The sequence below is a fragment of the Podarcis tiliguerta genome, assembly GCF_965153285.1.
Source record: "Podarcis tiliguerta genome assembly, chromosome: 6".
NCBI classification, from domain to species: Eukaryota; Metazoa; Chordata; class Lepidosauria; order Squamata; family Lacertidae; genus Podarcis; species Podarcis tiliguerta.
The window spans coordinates 50,030,494-50,049,196 of record NC_139539.1 but is presented as its reverse complement, the minus strand read 5'-3'; the positions used below and the strand labels follow the sequence as shown (position 1 = coordinate 50,049,196).

At 46.3% G+C, this 18,703-nt stretch overlaps 1 protein-coding gene across 14 annotated transcripts in view; it reads right to left on the bottom strand.

Annotated features, from left to right (window-relative positions):
* Window positions 1-9,886: 9,886 nt before the first annotated feature.
* The window catches only part of RNF220 (ring finger protein 220), a 314,664-nt gene continuing 305,847 nt past the window's right edge, over window positions 9,887-18,703 (bottom strand). For all 14 annotated transcript variants that reach the window (XM_083446089.1, XM_083446091.1, XM_083446087.1 and 11 more), the window contains one exon: window positions 9,887-13,080. In XM_083446089.1, coding sequence (XP_083302215.1) covers window positions 13,009-13,080 — 72 coding nt within the window. In that variant the 3' untranslated portion in view covers window positions 9,887-13,008. The remainder of the gene's footprint in view (window positions 13,081-18,703) is intronic.

Here is an 18,703-nt window from a genome sequence, read left to right as displayed (position 1 = left end):
CATTATATTTGGCACTTGTTTATTTCTTAATTATACTAATACCCACACTTCCTCCTATTGGAGCCCAGGGCAGTTAACAACCATCTTAAAACCATACAGATATGCCCACTTATCTGATGTCTTTATTGAAGCTTTGATACTGTATTAGGATGACCATGGGAGGACTGAAAACATCTTAGACTTGCAAAGATTAAGCCTGGCTTTTAAATGAATGTTTATAATTTAACTACGATTTAAAAAATATTAACCTGAAAAGTCAGTGAGGTTCTAATATGTCCTACCACAACACCTTTTGTCATCTTTCAAGGGTTGCTACCTCTTTTCTGGCAGGACTTCAGTTTTCAGTAGCTGTATGATAAGCAGACATTCAGCAGGTCAAGCTTTTCTTGGTATGTGGATTCAGTAGTGGAGGGAAGCATCTTGCTGCTTGTTATCCAACTCTTAAGAGTACAGGAAAAAGAAATTTGACCAGCCTATATCTTGCTGCTATTGATGAATACAAATGAAATGCTTCCTGTCATAGGAGCCAACTCCTAGGGGCAGGTCCCTTTGACCCTCCTAAAATATTTGAGGGGGCCGGGCTCAACAGAGTTGGTGGACATTGCCATTCAAATGGTGTGTGTGTGTCTTGTGACCAAATTATGTGGGGTGGTGCTTACCTGCCCCCCCCCCATATATAATTCAGGTTGGCACCCCTACTCCCTGTACCTACTGCATGGCAATGCCTGGTGATTTTGTGTCTAAGGCAGGGATGGGAAACATGTGACCTTGTAGATGTTGCTGGACTTCTACCATCTCTGCGTTTGGGCTGGGGAGCAGGGCAGTGGATGCCCCGGGCCACCTGATCACTTCACCCTTCTGCTGCTTGGACTCCAGTCTGCTCACTCCTTTCCATTTCAGGTGTCCTTGTTGCACTGTGCCTGCCTAAACATAGCTACTGTGGGCACAGGAACAGTTGACAGAGTGGCTAAAAAAAGAAAAGGCAGGCAAGTCAGCTGTTGTGCTGCTTCTGGATCTTAGCATACCATAAATGAAGCTTTTGTTAAGGGCACATAGGCTGTAAGACCCATTGGAATAAATGGGACAAACTCCTGAGTAAATGTCCACAAGTTCAATAGGGATGGGGAATTGTGGCCCTCCAGATGTTGGCCTGTCATTCCTACATATGCTTGTTGTGGATGATGGTGGGGGGTTGAGATGGGCAGATGAGGGAAGAGTGGGGGCTGCAGGTTGTGCTGTCCTGCAGCGCCCTTGTCGGGTGGTGGTGTGTATGTGTGTGTGTGTGTGAGAGAGAGAGAGAGTGAAGTTAATGATGGTGGCAGCCGCCCTGCTGCTGGTTCCTTCCTCACAGCCTTCCTGTAATGGTTGCGTGTTCTGCAGTGGCACCAGTGGGCCTGTGAGGAGGAGAGGGTGGGGAGGCTGTGCATAGCCTTCTAAAATAATTTTTGCATTACATTTTGTTTAATAAATAAATACATTAAATCTATTGTGTATATTAAATAATATTCAGTATATTGCACATACAGTGGTACCTCTGGTTACGAACTTAATTCGTTCTGGAGGTCCGTTCTTAACCTGAAACTGTTCTTAACCTTAGGTACCACTTTAGCTAATGGGGCCTCGTGCTGCTGCCGCACGATTTCTGTTCTTATCCTGGGGCAAAGTTCTTAACCCGAGGTACTACTTCCAGGTTAGCAGAGTCTGTAACCCGAAGTGTTTGTAACCCGAGGTGTTTGTAACCTAAGGTACCGCTGTATTTTAATTTACAATATGAAGATTTAAGTTCAGTGCCCTGTGAGTTCTGTGTCGAAGTCTGAGAGGTTGAACCACCCTGATGTAGTCTCTTTTGCTGACTGCAATTTCTCTTGCTTTGAAAGACTGTTCTTACCAGCAGATGTCAGCATTGATCCACACAGAAGACTCACTAACACTTCCACTACTCTGCATTTGCCCTGTGGTACAGTGCATAGAAGCACGGGAGGCCCTGGGATATTTGATGTTGAGCAACATGAGCTAGCTCGACTTTGATGGATGGTAAAGTGGTCCTCCCATATTCTGAGCCTTTCTGTGTGTGATCTGCTTTCATTTGCATGGATCTATTTTCTCTGGTCAACCTTTCTGCAACTCTGGAGGAGTCAGGAGGTGAATGTTAACTCCTGGAATACTCTCTGCTCCTCCCCGCCCCCCCCCCATACACCAGCCTGATATTTTTCAGAATGCAGCATGGTGACCTGAAATAACAATTGTGGTCTATAGGAGTATGTTCTGTCAAAATCTTGATGATAATGGGGAATCTGGTAGTAGGGGTCTGTTGAGGGGGATTGCAACATTAAAACAACCTCTTCTCTTTCAAGCATGGGGTGAGCATGAATACAACTTTGTGGTTCTATTGGCAGCAGGGGCTATAAAGACTGTACCTGTTCAAATGACCCTGGCTCAGAGGGACTGTGCCTGAGCATAATGGAGCAGCAGCTCCAGGGAGCTAACTACCTATTGATACTGAGCATATGAATGGGAATGAGAGAGCTGCTTTCTTTATGACCCGATACAGTTTTTATTGTGTGGAATTAGATCTTGAAAATAAACTCCCCAACCTGCAATCACAAGGGCTTAAGGGAACATATATCAGCAGGGAACTATGTGCTGGGGAGGCAGGGCGAAGAGGTAGGCATGTGGCTGAAGGATTCTGGAAGGAGCAGCAGTCCCTTGGCCTGTCTCTCAGGCCTTCTTATGGGGCACCATGGAGCCAGACTTGGCTTGATGGAGGTTTATTCCCAAGATCTAATATCTGCCCAGTTCCTTAAAAATTCTCAGAGTTTAAGAGAGAGAGCAGCTGTTTCTGATATATTTTGGGGTATTCCTAATTTGATATAAAGAAGCTGTTTGGTGCCAGTGACCCAGCTGGTGAGCACAGCAGGATATTAACTACTCAGACCTCGAAAATAGAATAAGACAAACCCAAATACTTCCCTGGTCTTATTTTTAGCTACACCTTTTGGTAGGATGATTTAAATTATGACTGTTAATGTGAACATTAAACTAAGACTGTTAATGTTCACGAATGTACAAATAATTACTTGAAGAGAAAGCTTAGCACTAAAAGGAGGGGTACAAAGGTTCAAGCCTCCCTGGAAGTCATGGTTGGAACTGATAGTCCTGTTTACTCCTCGCAGATGCATGATGAGTCTAGTGCTGATTTACTAATGGAGACCCTAAGAAGAATCTGAAAACTGCCTTTCACTGAGAGAATAAGGAGTTTTGTGTGAGAATTTAGACCCATGTTATGCACTAATGATCTACACAGAATTGGAGTAAGTAAAGTGATGAGTTCACCTTAGCTTGCCAGTAAAATTGCACACCTGACATGCTTTCACTATCAAGGTACAGCCTCACTGTGGTAATTTGAGGGATTGAATAAACCTGTGCAGCTCATCCACTCCCCAGAGGTCACATGCTGGATCCACCCTCTTCAGTGCAGCTGTTAAAAGTTAACAGGAGCCTTGTTCTCTATTGCATCTGCTCACCCATCTCCCCATATGTTTGGTGATGGCCCAGAAAAGACTTTGCTGCTTCCATGGCTTCATGCTGTTGAAAGGAGGACTTTCTAAGGTAAGGAGAGTGATTTTTTCCTCCTGAGTTGCCAAAGTGGAAGCACAGGCATGTGCTGTACAGACACAGCCTTAGTACTGTGGTGAAATCCACTCAATATTTTGGTTTGGCTGAATTCCTACTCAAACCTTTCTTTCTCCCCCGTTTGGAAAACCTGTATCCCACTCTGTTTGCTCTGGTTTGTAAAGGTTTGTACTGTTAGGGGTGCATCACTCTGGTTACTGGGTGATAGGAAAATAAACAAGAGGGTGAGTTCACCTGGGATGGGGCTTTGTTTGCCCCAAGGGCAGCTGACCATTTGCTGGACAAGCAGTTCCAAACAAGGAGGGCTGGATGAGGCAGTTATTGCACTTTCCAAACTCACTCACAATCCAGTGTGTGCAATGTGCAGTCATAAACGCTTTACGGATAGTCAATACTAAGATTTTTCTCGCTCTGCCCCATAAACTGGAAAATCCTCCTCTGCCACCCCTTTGGCTCTAGGGAGCAACAAAGCCCAGGACAGATATTAAAACAGTCACATTTCAGGAATCAACTGCTGCTGCCCGACCTTGATCTGCTTAGCTTGTTATTGCTCTTGATGGTGCCTGGGATTTGAGAAGTAGCTCTGAATTTCAGATTGTGCCTCTGGTTTCTGAAATGTTGTCACTTTGGAGGGGCAAGATAAGAACTGGTGTCCTGGAAACTCCTTTGGATTCTAAACTCCTCTGAGTAGGTTGTTTGGCATTTGCTGTTAGCTTTGATGCTGCTGCCAGTGCTGAGCCAGGTGGCAGCCCGGGCCTGACTCTGCAAGGTGCAGGGTGCAATCCACCCCAGCGCCTAGTGGATCAGGGCATTTGGATGTTGCTGAGGGGTGCAGGGCCTGTCAGCAGCATCAGCCTGGCTTTGCAAGGTGTGGGGTGAAATCCATCCCAGCACTTAACCAAGCGGGCTTGAATAGTGCTCCTGAATTGCATCTTGTAAATAATTATCTACTCAGAAGAAAGCCACACTGTGTTCAGTGGACCTTACTCCCAGGTAAGGGTGTGTGAGACTATAGTGTTTTATCTAGGCAGCCAGGGCTCCTCCGCATGACAAGATCTTTTTGCACCAGGTCAGTGAAGACCACTTGCTTTTTAAAATTCTCCCATATATACAGAACTCCCTGTGCGCCTTTGGACTGTATCTGTAGGTTTCCCCCTCTGTGTCAAATAACTGGAGTCAAATAAGTGTTGTTTACTTTTTATAATGCATGGATCTCCCTCGGTAGGTTCTGGACTCTCCTTCCTTGGAGGTTTCTAAGCAGAGGTTGGCTGGCGATCTGTCATGGATGCTTTAGCGGAGTTTCCTACATTGCAGGAGGTTGGGCTAGAAACATGACCCTTAGGGTCTCTTCCAGCTCTATTAGGCTCTGTTTTTCTGCTTCAACAATATTTCATTATGTTCCTATCATTTTATGTAATTGTATTTTGTATAAATTATACAAAATATAAATAAAACATGTTCTAGTTACAAACAAAACATTTAAATAGCTACCTTTCTACTGGTACAACAGAAGGGCATGGGCATAGCCAGGATTTTTGTTAGGGGGCAGGCTTTTGTTAGGGGAAGCAGAACCTCAGATTTATATTGATTTTTACTTATTTGGGGGGCACATGCCCCTTGCCTTCCATGGCTACGCCTGGGGCGGGGGCACAGGAAGGAAACAAAGTTGGTAGGGGGCTACGGTTGGAAAAAGGTTGGGAAACACTGCCTTACAGGACCTTAGTTGCAGCTGGTGTGCTTCAATTACTGTATGGGGTTGTATTGGGGACAGACAATGGGAGCAGGGCTGGCTCGTCCATGAGGTAGACTGAGGCAGCTGCCTCAGGCAGTAGAATCCAAGGGGTGCCTCTGTTGTCCCCCCTCCCCCCCTTCTGCTGGAGAAGTGGCTGTGGCGGCTTCTGGTGAGATCTTGTGAGAGCCTGAGAGATCTTGCTGGAACCCGGAAGACATAGCTGCATGACCATGGATAGTGAAGCCTCAACAGGGGTGGTGGGCAGCATGCACACACAGGGCAGCACCTTCCCATTTTGCCTCAGGTGGCGAAATGGGCCGAGACACCCCTGAATGGGAGACAGCTTCATCATCATATGTCTGCTTGTTAGCATCTCAAGGTGTCTCCCAGAAGAGGTATTGCCCATTGTTCTGCCAGAGGCATTTCAGTCAGGCACAAGCACCTGAAGAGGGCGTAGAACAAGACCACTGAGGGGAATGGCCTAAGGACCCAAGGGTCAGAGATTTCCCACTAGGGCCAGAGATTTCCCACTCTGCTTGAATGAAAAGCAGCAGCTTAGCACAGGAATGCTGTAAGGCAGGAACTCCAGTAGACAGTTGGGGATTGCAGTCTAGCTTCAATTTCTTATAGCATCAGAAGATTTGTGTAGCATTTATGTGGGTTTACGGAGAGCGTTCCAAGTGTCAAGCCATCTGCCCCAGAAAAAAATGCATAATGGTATTGTGTTTAAAACAAACACTAGCTGGCATAGAATCTAGACACCGCCCCCCTGAAACCAATCTTGTATTTTTGTTAAACAAGATTCTTAATTCTCTTTCAAACCACATTTCTCTAACCCTAAATAAACTTCGGTCAATTCTCAATTATTCAGCTAATGCTTCTTTTACGGTATTTGTTGAGAGCCTTCATTTTATAGGAATATTCTCATAACCCTGAACCCTAAGAATGTTGCAAATGTGTGTGTGTTTGAGAGAGAGAGAACTAAGCTATAGTTTAAGTTCATATACGGTAAATTTATAACTGTTTTTTTAAAGGGAAAAATATTCACAAAACTACCAATTTTAAAACATTTAAAACAAGCACCATTCAAAATACTGTAATCTAAAAAGTACCTAGCACTAAAATAGCCCATTATAAACCGAACATGCTATTAACAAGCCACCTTCTCCATCTCTGCAGTGCAATTTGCATCAGGAACTAAAACCGTGGGGGGAGGGGGGGACAGGTGAATTCCATAAGTGTAGGGCCACCTTCATATTCCATGACCTTTTTATTCACCTAGACTTTTTAATTGTGTTTTAAATTTGGGCTGGTGTCACAAGTTTTTTGCTTTTATTGTATTGAGCATGGTGTATTGTATTTGCAAGCTGCCCAGAGAATATTTATTGATGAGCAGCTATAATATAAATTCAGTAAATAACTTAATAATAATAATAATCATGGAGTTTCCCAGCCCTGACTTTGCATTATAATGTTGAGGACAGCATGTGCAAGAGGAGACTCAGCAGACAGGGAGGGTGCTTTATCCTTTCTGTGTCTAATACTCTCTTGCAATTACCTCATGGCATGCTTTTTTGCCTAGGTACACTCAGACCCTCCTGGGGGGATTTATACAGGAGAGTTTCTGGGCACAGATAGGGTTCAAGACTCACCCAACCACTCTTTCTTACCTACAAGTGCCCCTCTGCCCCCACGTTTTCATTATCTGTGCATATGTGGATTGGGGACCATGCAATGCAAGGTAATGTGTGGCTCTAGTCTCAAGACAGTGAATGAAGGGATGCATAGTTTATTATATGCTCCTACAAATGCCCTCAATTGGGGAAAGCAGCTATTTATTTGGTCAACTTGCTCATATCCTATTCTTGCTGATTCTCTGCTTCATGCTGTTCCTTCAGTACCTCTTTTCCTTGGTGAGATCCTTTCCGAGACCCTTGCTGCAAGCAGAACAAGGGGATGGACATGTTTGTTTCTCCTCATCTGGCCCCTGGCAAGATGTAGGGTTTTGCTAGTAATTAGGGCAGGCTTCCTCAACCTCGACCCTCCAGATGTTTTGGGACTACAATTCCATCATCCCTGACCACTGATCCTGCTAGCTAGGGATCATGGGAGTTGTTGAGGAAGCCTGAATTAGGGTTTGAGTGGGATATGAATAGAATGAGAATGGGAGGGTAAAGAGCTGGAGCCCTGTGAAATTCCATGGGCCTTTACCTAGTGTTACTAATAAGATTCCATGCTATAAGTAGATCTGGCTGACCTGTGTGCAGATGCTACAGTATTGGTTGTCAGCAAGCTACAAATACAAATTACAGCCCAAAACTTCAGGGAAAGAGCCTGGATGGAACCCCAAAAGCAGCATGTTCAGAAGGCAAATGGGCAATGGGGTTTTGCACATTCTTAGGCATGACTGTCTCTCTTGCTGGAGGGGTCTAAGCAGAGGCTAAATTAGCTGTTATTTAGGAAGGAATTTCATTCTGCACTATATAGACCTTGCATTGAAGAGGTGGCAGGACTAGTGACCTCAGGAGATACCTTCCAACTCAGCATTTAGCTGCATGAGTTATGGGATTATGTATATAGTTTTCACAAATGTGGTGGCTGCAATAGCTTCCCCATTCCTTGTTTTATTTATTCTGTAACTTAAAATAACTTGTGTTATGCTAAACATTTTAAAATTTAGAAACCAGGTTTGAAAAACAAGCAGCTCTGGCTTTTTTGTACTAGCATTTTACTAGCTTTATCATCTCTTTAGTGACAGTTAAACTGCACACTAGGTGAAGAAGTATACTTTGTCTGTCCTGAATCTCCCAACATTCAGATTTGCTTGATGACCTTGGACTCTAGATTTGAGATAGAGGAGCACGCTCTACACATCATGAGTACCGTATTTTTCGCTCTATTGGACGCACCGGACCATAGGACGCACCGGACTATAGGAGGGGGAGAACAGGGAAAAAATATTTTTTCCTTGTTCTCCCCCTGTAAAACAAGGTGCGTTCAAGGTGCATTCACCCGAGCCTATGGAGCTGTTCCGTCTCGCTGTTCTGCCCTCCGTCTCGCTGTTCTGGCTTGGGGACAGCCTCGCTAGCCTCTGCAGGAGAGCAGGGTGAACGCACCCCGCTTTCCTGGAGAGGCTTTGCGCCCAGCCGCCCCAAGCCAGAACAGCGAGACGGAGCCCTCCGTCTCGCTGTTCTGGCTTGGAGACAGCCTCGCTAGCCTCTGCAGGAGAGCGGGGTGAACGCACCCCGCTTTCCTGGAGAGGCTTTGCACGCAGCCGCCCCAAGCCAGAACAGCGAGATGGAGCCCTCCGTCTCGCTGTTCTGGCTTGGGGACAGCCTTGCTAGCCTCTGCAGGAGAGCGGGGTGAACGCACCCCGCTTTCCTGGAGAGGCTTTGCGCGCAGCCGCCCCAAGCCAGAACAGCGAGACGGAGCCCTCCGTCTCGCTGTTCTGGCTTGGGGACAGCCTCGCTAGCCTCTGCAGGAGAGCAGGGTGAACGCACCCCGCTTTCCTGGAGAGGCTTTGTGCCCAGCCGCCCCAAGCCAGAACAGCGAGATGGAGCCCTCCGTCTCGCTGTTCTGGCTTGGAAACAGCCTCGCTAGCCTCTGCAGGAGAGCGGGGTGAACGCACCCCGCTTTCCTGGAGAGGCTTTGCGCGCAGCCGCCCCAAGCCAGAACAGCGAGACGGAGCCCTCCGTCTCGCTGTTCTGGCTTGGGGACAGCCTTGCTAGCCTCTGCAGGAGAGCGGGGTGAACGCACCCCGCTGCCCTGGAGAGGCTTTGCGCCCATCCGTCCGCAAGCTAGAACAGCAAGACGGAGCCCTCCGCAGCGCTCCGTCTCCCTGTTCTGCCTTTCAGCTTAGCGGCGCAGCCTGCATTCGCTCTATAGGACGCACACACATTTCCCCTTAATTTTTGGAGGGGAAAAAGTGCGTCCTATAGAGCGATAAATACGGTACTTTTTTCCTGTCTATTAGGTTCCCAACCCTTTTTTATTAGGAGCTCCAAACTTTGACTTTCCCTTTTTAAGGGCACTGTTCCAGCCTCTTGATCATTTCTGCGCAAACATTTCAGTTTGCCTGCCCTATGGAATGATCCCACTCGCCTCGTGCCGCTCTAAGGGTTCTCCTAATCTTCCCCAAAGCCAACTGTGAGGTAGGAGGGAAGCCCCATTGGGCAACCAGAAGTCTTTGCACAAGGCTTCTGCTGACAGGGCTCATTAGAGCCTCCTTGCATATTTGCACAAATGGTTTGAGAATATTTTAAGGAAAAGTCAAAACATGGAACACTACTGGCATGCAGCCCCTTGGAAGGCAGCCCATGAAGGAATATGACCCTTGGGATGAAAAAGGATTCCTTGCCCCCGCCATGAGGCACTGGAGCAGGTGGATAATTCAGTGGGTCCTGCATGAATGTGACTTAACGGCTACCATGTTTTGAGGGCAGCAGGAGCGGAATCATATGTTTATGCAATTGCCAAAACCAGGGATGAAACCAGGAAGCAAGCAGAGGGCAGGAGGCAAACTTGGAAGATTTTATACTCATTTAATTAATGTCAATGTAGTTTACAAACGGGAATGACAAGTACCTTTTTATAGAATATACATCGACACACAATCATAGACACAACTTGAATATCACCTTGTGCAGCTGGGAATCTTTGGGCAAAGATAGTTCATTTATTTTTAAGCTTTTTGAGGACGAAGTCACAGAGTTTTGCAAAATGTGCCTCGCTCCAGAGGAGGTAACAAGTCCTTGCATCTTCCCATCAGGTCTTCTCTCCCCTCCCTACCCTCTCAAGAAAAAAAGCAGGGACAAATCAACTTTAAAAATAAAGCCTACTAGTTATATGTGGTTTATATATATTCATTTGGCTTAGTGGTGGTCCACAGGACCAGAGAAAGCTCATTGTTCCCAGACTGGGAAATCAAAAATGAGCTGCCTCAGCACTGCCTATTCTGAAACAGATCTGGGAGAAATATAGCTCTGTCCTAAATGCCTGAGCAGAGATTGCTTGTACAAGGTGCGCAGGTTTGGGTGCAATTCAGACATCCCCACCATGACAAATTTCATTTGATTGCCTTTAGGAAGGCTTAAGTGCTATACCAGTGGAGGAAGCCCCATCGTGAGCAAAGGCAGTTGCTGAAACTTTGTGCCTTTTGCAAACTATTGCTACCTATTTATGATGCCAATCAACTGCTGCTTGAAGATGTGTTTCTCCTGTTAATACAGGCTGCAGATGGTCCTTCCTCAGACTCGTTCCTATGTAGCAGCAATCAGAAACACTTTGAGTGAGACATAGCAGTTCAGAAGTTCTTTGGACACAATGGAAGCTTAGAATTTTGCGGTCGTAGCCACTATGGTGCCTGCCAGCTGTTAGGAGACTGCCAACTCACATCAGCCCCAGCCAACATGGCCAATGGTTAGGGATATTTGGAGTTGCAGTCCCAATATCTGGAGGGCACCATATTGGCTGCGCCTGCTCAAAGGGTATGAAACCATTTCCCACTAGACAATAGTGTGTGTTGAACAGGGTGAAGTCAAACAGCAAGGCCCTGCTGATAATAGCCATTTCCAGCTTGCATTCAGTAGACAGCAGTAGCACATTATCAGCCAAATTGCAACAGGAATATGGAATCCTGTACTGCAAAATACAACTCTCTTGTGGTAGAAGTCTCATTCATATAAAACCAATCCTTTTGACAACAGCATGACTGACGATAGCCAGATGTTTTAGTGCAACCATGACTTTCTAGTGCTTAAGTCACAGATTAGAGAAAAAGAACAAAATACCTTGCAGGATATCCCAGAGCAGCAGTCTGCCTCAGTTTAAAAGGTGATTCATGACAGGGACATTTGCCTACCCAAATTATTGCCAAGCATAGTGCTTGCTTCCCCTTTCAAGCTTCCGGCAACCCTGTAAAATTTCCCTCGGGTGGAATGCAGGCGGCTTGTTTGGCTATGTATTTAAAAATGTCAGTTGCTTGTTTCTGATTAAGGCAGGTAGTAAGCAGAATATACGTGAGCCACAGCTGGAGATATTTTCAAATGCAGAACAGGGGTCTGAGTAAAAGGTTGATGTCAGGAACGCTGCAGAAACAGGCGAAGAGGGATTAACTGAATCCAACCTTGTGTGGACCTGCCTGGGTTGAGTTCCACTATTGCCACAGTACAAGTAGGAGAGAGAACAGGAGGAAACGAAACCAGTGTCACAAAAAGCCAACACATACCCCACTTTCTTTTCTTTTCAAAACTGGAACCTGATGTATTACTGGACCTGAACCTCTGAAAAATTAGGACATCATGCTGCACCTACACGGAAAAGCATTTCAGAGCAAGGCAGACTGGCAGTGGCTGGGCATGGCAAAACAGTATGCCAGAGTGATACAGAACCTGCCTGACTAGTGAAACACATCATCTTTCATGAGGAAGTAGAATGGAGGAAGTGCTAGAGTACTTCCTGCGCCCCGCCCCACCCCCGCTCAGATACTAGATGGCTAGAATATGGTGTTTTTCTTGCATCACAGGAAGAGCTACAGAGCAGGCGCAGAGGCGGGTGAATACAATATGCTTGAACTAAAGAGGACTTTTAAGAGATAAACTTACAGCCCTGAATTCTGATAACCACCACTGCCAACCTATTTTTTGCTCCTCTGTCTTCATGTAAACTTCTGTCCTTTACCCAGCTGGCAATGGGGTAAAGCATTGTAAGCCTGATCTGCAAGTTTCTTGCTTTCCCCTCAGTGAAAAATTAAAACTGTTTCAGTGTGATAAAGATTTGATAAAAAGAGCCCATTAGCTACTTTTCCCTACTTCCCCCAGAAGTTGTGTTACGGGCAAAAACTACAGCTGTTACTAGAAGCTGTTAACGTCATATCTGAATGAGGAAATATACACCACAGAACATTAAACCATTTATATTATATATATGTATAATATATATATATATTTATATTTCTTTTAAACTAATGACTTTAATGCCAAAACTTTGTAGAACCAAGAAAAATATGGGTTTAATGTTCTCTGCTTATTTTTTTTCTCTTTTTTAAAAAAAGTACAACCCAAGAACAAAGGAAAAAATAAAAGGGAAACATATTAGTATGTAATGTTGGAGTCTATCCCATTTATACACAACATTGTAAACATATAGTCTATATTACATGTGCTTCATTCTGCCTTTGTGGGTTTGCAAGTGTAGGCTCTCTCTTTCTCTCTGACTTCTAAAAAAACACTAGAACACCACAAAAAAGGGGAGGGGAGAGAACACAAGTGACAGGTTATGACAGTTCCTGATGTGGAAGATCCAGTCCCTACTTGAGTTGGCATGTGGGGTTGGGCCAGGTTGGCTTGTCAAGACGCTCCCCTGGAAAGGCTTGCAAGTCGTCCAAGATGGAACCTCACTCTTGAAGAAATAGGACAGGTGTGGAACATCAGTCTGTAAAAAAAGGCGGGGATTCACAATAAGGATTCTGGTTTGGCCTTCCCGTGGAGTTGGCGGCACCAGTGACAGGTTTGGAAGCAGAGGCATTGCGCTGCTCCCTCAGCCTCTAGTTCACATTTGGAGTCTCTAGGTTTTGCTTTCAAATGTCTTTCATTGTTTGCTGCCATTTCTTTCCCCCAAATCCCTGGTCTGAGCAGCCATGTCCTTCATAAGTAGATACGCCTGAGGTCCCCTGGAGAGGTGATGGTATTGCACTGAGGGCACAGCTTCTTGGCACCCTGTGGGAGATAAAGAGGGAGAAAGTTAGAAAGAGAAAGAACCCCACCTCAAACACATCACTATAGAGTAAGAATGGGAAGCAGTCAGAAGGTACACATTATTTCCCATAATTGCAGGAAGCAGACTATGTGAATTAGACTTCAATCTAGGGAAGAGGCAGCCTCTCTTTCCTCACATAAAGCTGCTACTAATGGCAGCTGGTAGCAGACCAGAAGAGAAATGAAGGACCTGACGCATAGTTTATTTGCTACCATCGTCTTTTTGCTTTCATTTTCAAACTGACTCCGTGGGTCACTTCTCACATTATTTGTTCTGGCACTGGGCCCTTAAGGCTATCCCTCACACTTTGTCGGCTTCAGAGTAAAGCTGTTCCCAACAGGCAGAGCAGAAAGCATGAAGATGGGAAAAACAATGGCACATGTATGAAATTAAATGTGTGTGCACTTTCAACATTCAAAATATTTTGGCAAGAACCAGGTTGATAGAGGAGATGGAGGAAAATGCTTGAGAAGTAGAGGCGTTTTTGCTGCCCAGGTATGATTCATCTTGAAACATTGAATGCTGGAAACTTGAAAGGTGCTAGAAAGGAGGAGCTCCAAAATGAAGTCACACAAAGTCAGTTCTGTGATTGCTGAATACGCATAGTCTGACCACAGCCTCTGAGAACCCTTATTGGGATCAATTCCAATCAGTTACCTCCGAGGATGTGGACAGGCTGTTTGGACGAGTGAAACCAACCATCTGTCTACTTGATCCTTGCCTATCCTGGCTTATAAAAGCTAGCCAGGAAGGGCTGGGCAATGGGCTTCGTGGTCTCTCTGTGAGGGAGCCTTCCCAGACCTGCTGAAAGAGGTGGTCATTAAACTGCTTCTTAAAAAACCATCTTTAGATGCTGCCAATATAGCCAACTATCACCCAGTCTCAAATCTTCCATTCTTGGGCAAGCTGATTGAGCGAGTGGTTGCTGAACAACTCCAGGCATGCCTGGAAGAAGTGGACCATTTGGATCCCTTCCAGTCAGGATTCAGGCCTCACCATGGGACTGAAAGTGCCTTGGTCGCACTGGTCAATGATCTCCAGCAGTCTAGGGACAAAGGTGAGAGCTGTTTCCTAGTTCTGCTGGATCTCTCAGCGGCTTTTGACACCATCGACCATAACATCCTTCTGGATCGTCTAGAGGGGCTGGGAGCTGGGGGCACTGTTATACAGTGGTTCTGCTCCTTCCTCCTGGGCCATGTTCAGAAAGTGGTGGTGGGAGATGAGTGTTCAGACCCCTGGGCTCCCACTTGTGGGGTGCCTCAGGGTTCTGTCCTCTCCCCCATGCTTTTCAACATCTATATGCAGCCACTGGGAGAGATCATCAGGGGGGTTGGGCTGGGTGTTCATCAATATGTGGATGACACTCAGCTCTACCTCTCTTTCAAATCGGAACCAGTGAAGGCAGTGATGTTCTGGAGGCGCTTGGAGGATGGATGGCGGCTAACAGATTGCGGTTGAATCCTGACAAGACAGAAGCACTGTTTTTGGGGAAAAGGAGGCGGGCGGGTGTGGAGGACTCCCTGGTCCTAAATGGGGTAACTGTGCCCCTGAAGGACCAGGTGTGCAGTCATTTTGGACTCACGGCTGTCCATGGAGGCACAGGTCAAATCTGTGTCCAGGGCAGTTGTTTACCAGCTCCATCTGGTACGTAGGCTGAGACCCTATCTGCCTGTGGACTGTCTTGCCAGAGTAGTGCATGCTCTAGTTATCTCTCGCTTGGATTACTGCAATGCGCTCTATGTGGGGCTACCTTTGAAGGTGACCTGGAAACTACAACTAATCCAGAATGCAGCAGCCAGACTGGTGACTGGGAACGGCCGCTGAGACCACATAACACCGGTCTTGAAAGACCTACATTGGCTCCCAGTACGTTTCCGAGCACAATTCAAAGTGTTGGTGCTGACCTTTAAAGCCCTAAACAGCCTTGGTCCAGTATGTATACCTGAAGGAGCATCTCCACCCCCATCGTTCTACCTGGACACTAAGGTCCAGCGCCGAGGGCCTTCTGGCGGTTCCCTCACTGCAAGAAGCCAAGTTACAGGGAACCAGGTAGAGGGCCTTCTCGGTAGTGGTACCCACCCTGTGGAACGCCCTCCCACCAGATGTCAAAGAGAAGACCAACTACCAGACTTTTAGACGACATCTGAAGGCAGCCCTGTTTAGGGAAGCTTTTAATGTTTAACAGATCACTGTATTTTAATATTTTGTTGGAAGCCTCCCAGATGGGTGGGTATAAATAAAAAATCATCATCATCATTATTATTATTATTATTCCCTTCAATAACCAAAGACAGAAAACTCATCTTCCATTTGAACAGACATAAAGATTTCATCTGCACCACTAAGGGAAACTGAAACCTGGGCAAGGAAAAAGGAAGTTGAAAACTGAATGGCTGACACAATTTATCAATTAACCTAACAGGTCGGGGTGTTAACTTAAGTCTCTGAATATGGGTCAAGATATGCCAGTCATCATTTGATTTGGCAGGTGTGACAGACAGCAGATGAGAAGAGCGACAGGCAACACTGTATGTGTCTTTTTTGAAAGCAAATGCAGCCTAGGACATCAGCTAAGAAGTGCAATGAGAGGGAATCAAATATTAGCACCTAACTTTAGAAAAATGATCAGTTCATCCTCTGTCTGCAATCCAACCTCCCTTTTGTGGTTTTGAATGCACGATGTAGCTCTGGAATCACAGGCTGTAATTTTTGAATGGTGTACACTACTTTGTTGTATTTACACAAAAGTGACACTTATAAATATTTAAATAAATGGAGAAGATACGCAAGAGGTAGACTCTGAGAACTGTATAATACAGAGGCAATGGAATTAAGTGATGAAGCTACCAGGATTTAAAAGATTAGTATCCAAAGGTACCGTATTTTTTGCTCTATTGGACGCACCGGACCACAGGACACACCTAGTTTTCAGAGGGGGAAATCAAGGGGAAAAAATATTATCCCCCCCCCCAGCCCCAAACAGCAACGGACAGGCTGTGTGCAGCCTGTCTGCTTCTCCCAGAGCTTCTTGGGGCTGCGGGGCTGCGGGGGAGGCCCGGGTTCCCCCACCAGCCCCAAAGAGCAAAGAAGCCAAGACCGCGCGCAGGATCCATAGCTACGCAACCTCTCCAGCCAGGAGCTAAACCTCTCCAGCGTGGCTAAAGAAGAAGACAAGGCAGTGAGCGCGATCCATCCCACTCGCTGCCCTGGCTTCCTCTTTAGCCTTGTGCAGCATCTTTAGTCTTGCGCAACAGGATGGATTGCGCCCGCTGTCCACCGGGGCTGGACTAGATGACTCCTAGGGTTCCCTTCCAACCCTGCAATTCTATGACCTCGGAAGGTGTTTGGGGTCTCCACCACTGGAGGCTTTTAAGCAGCGGTTGGGGGACCATCTGCCTGGCGTTCTTTAGCTGTGATTCCTACATTGTGAGGGGGCTGGGCTAGATGACCCTCGGGTGGCCCTCCCAACTCTATACTACAGTTCTGCAGCAGGAGAACCACAGCCACTTCACACAATGCCCACTCCCAATTTTCATCTGAGAGACATGTAGCTTCAGTGTCTAGGTAGGTACCCCCTACCTGCCACACTTCCCCCACCCCACTTAAGCTGAGGGAATTCCTGCCCAGAGAAGCTCCCAGGTGAGGCAAGGGTTAAGATCTACCTCTGGTAGATCTCTTGCGGCTGGAGAGGCGCGCAAGTCTAAAGAGGAAGCCAGGGCAGTGAACGGGATGGATCGCGCTCCCTGCCCTGGCTTCCTCTTTAGCCTTGCAAAGCCTCCCCCACCCCACCCCACCCTGCTGGAGAGGCGCGCAAGTCTAAAGAGGGAGCCAGGGCAGTGAACGGGATGGATCGCGCTCCCTGCCCTGGCTTCCTCTTTAGCTTTGCGAAGCCTCCCGCGGCTGGAGAGGTTGTGCAAGGCTTTTCTAGAGGAGGGAGAAGGGACTGACTGGCGGTGTCAGTCCCTTCTCCCTCTTGGGGAAAAGCCCGCAAGAGCCGCGCGAAGCTTGTGTGGGGCTCTTGGGGGCTTTTCCTGCCTGCCTCCCCCCTGCATTCGCTCCATAGGACGCACAGACTTTTCCCCATAGTTTTTAAGACGGGAAAAGTGCGTCCTATGGTGCGAAAAGTACGGTAGTTAAAATTGTAAAACTATCTGAGCAAAACCCTTTGATAAGCAATCCCAAGATTTTAAAAACAAGCACTATATTACTTCACCCCATCTGCCTTAGTACGTCAATATACACAAAGTAGAGGCATATACAGTAGTTGCTAGAGGAGGGAGGAAAGACCCTGTCAAATCTGTGTCTGCAGCCAGATTCCCCTGTGCTAGTTGCCCCATGCCTCCTTGATCAGCAACAGGTCTAGTAAACCACCATGCTGAAATCAGTGCTGGCTCCCAAGTAGGTAGCCATCATGGCTGCAGAGAACATGAAAACATCAAGTTTATACTACAGGCTTCAGTAGCTGAACTTAATGGCTCTCTCAGAACCACTCCCACCCCTCTTACCTCTACCATGTCTTATGAGCCCCAACCCATATTTCATGTTACCTATATACCAATCATGATTATGCAACAAAATGTAACCCAACTGAACCAAAAGCAGTACCCAGAATATTAGCTTCAGGTATTGGAAACTTCTCTCATTTTTTTGTGGATGATGCAGCCTAGTTTATAACAGCAGATGCTATGAGGGTAAATGAAATATGAGTTATAAGGGTATTTTGCACACAAAAAGGTAAGCAAGACAAAGGTTGCGGACTTATACCGACCTACTCTGAGGAAGCTTAACACGAACAATTTATTCCAAGAACAGATCTCGCCCCAGCCCACCCACCCCAGTCACACAGAGAAACTGCATTTTGAATGGCAAGCTACAAGGCCTGCTGATTACATCCAGGGATGTGGGCTATGAGCAACAGAAGTTTAAGGCACTCACAGGCTCACTCTTCTATTTAAACATTTCTCAACCCTGCATATAGTACTCGTTACAGAAGCAATTAAACAAGCCTCTCACACATGCCCTGGCATGGAGCCAGTGAAAAAGGACTTCCTTCCCCCAACCCCATCCTGCTCACCTGCCAGCTGGGGTTACTAAACTTTTCCCTTGAAATAAAAATACTGTGGAATAATAAGCCACACCTGTTGAACATGGAAAAAAAATATCTGAAATGTCCTCCTGCTCCTTTCATCGTGGCCCCATGGAAAAGCCTTGATGGGTAACAGCAGTGTATGCTGCACTGAAGGCCACCTCAGCTTTTCCGTTATAAACCCCAGTTTTCCAGGGTTTATAAAACCCGGCTGCAAAACGTAGCTCCGGGGCTGAAACACGGCACCAAAAAGGAATGATGAAGAGAAGGGTTTTATTTGCCCCCACGCATTCTTAATTAAATTTTGGCAAGTGATTGATCTAGAATGCAGGCTAATCACTTTGGGGAGTTTTGAAAAATAATGAGTACTACCCACTTTGCAAAGTCATTATATCTCACACTATGTCAGGAAGGAACAGTGCTTTGAGAACATGGTGGAGAATTTTCTTCAAAACCTGGAAAACTGAACATTTGCAGCGCATGATAATTCCTTTGCC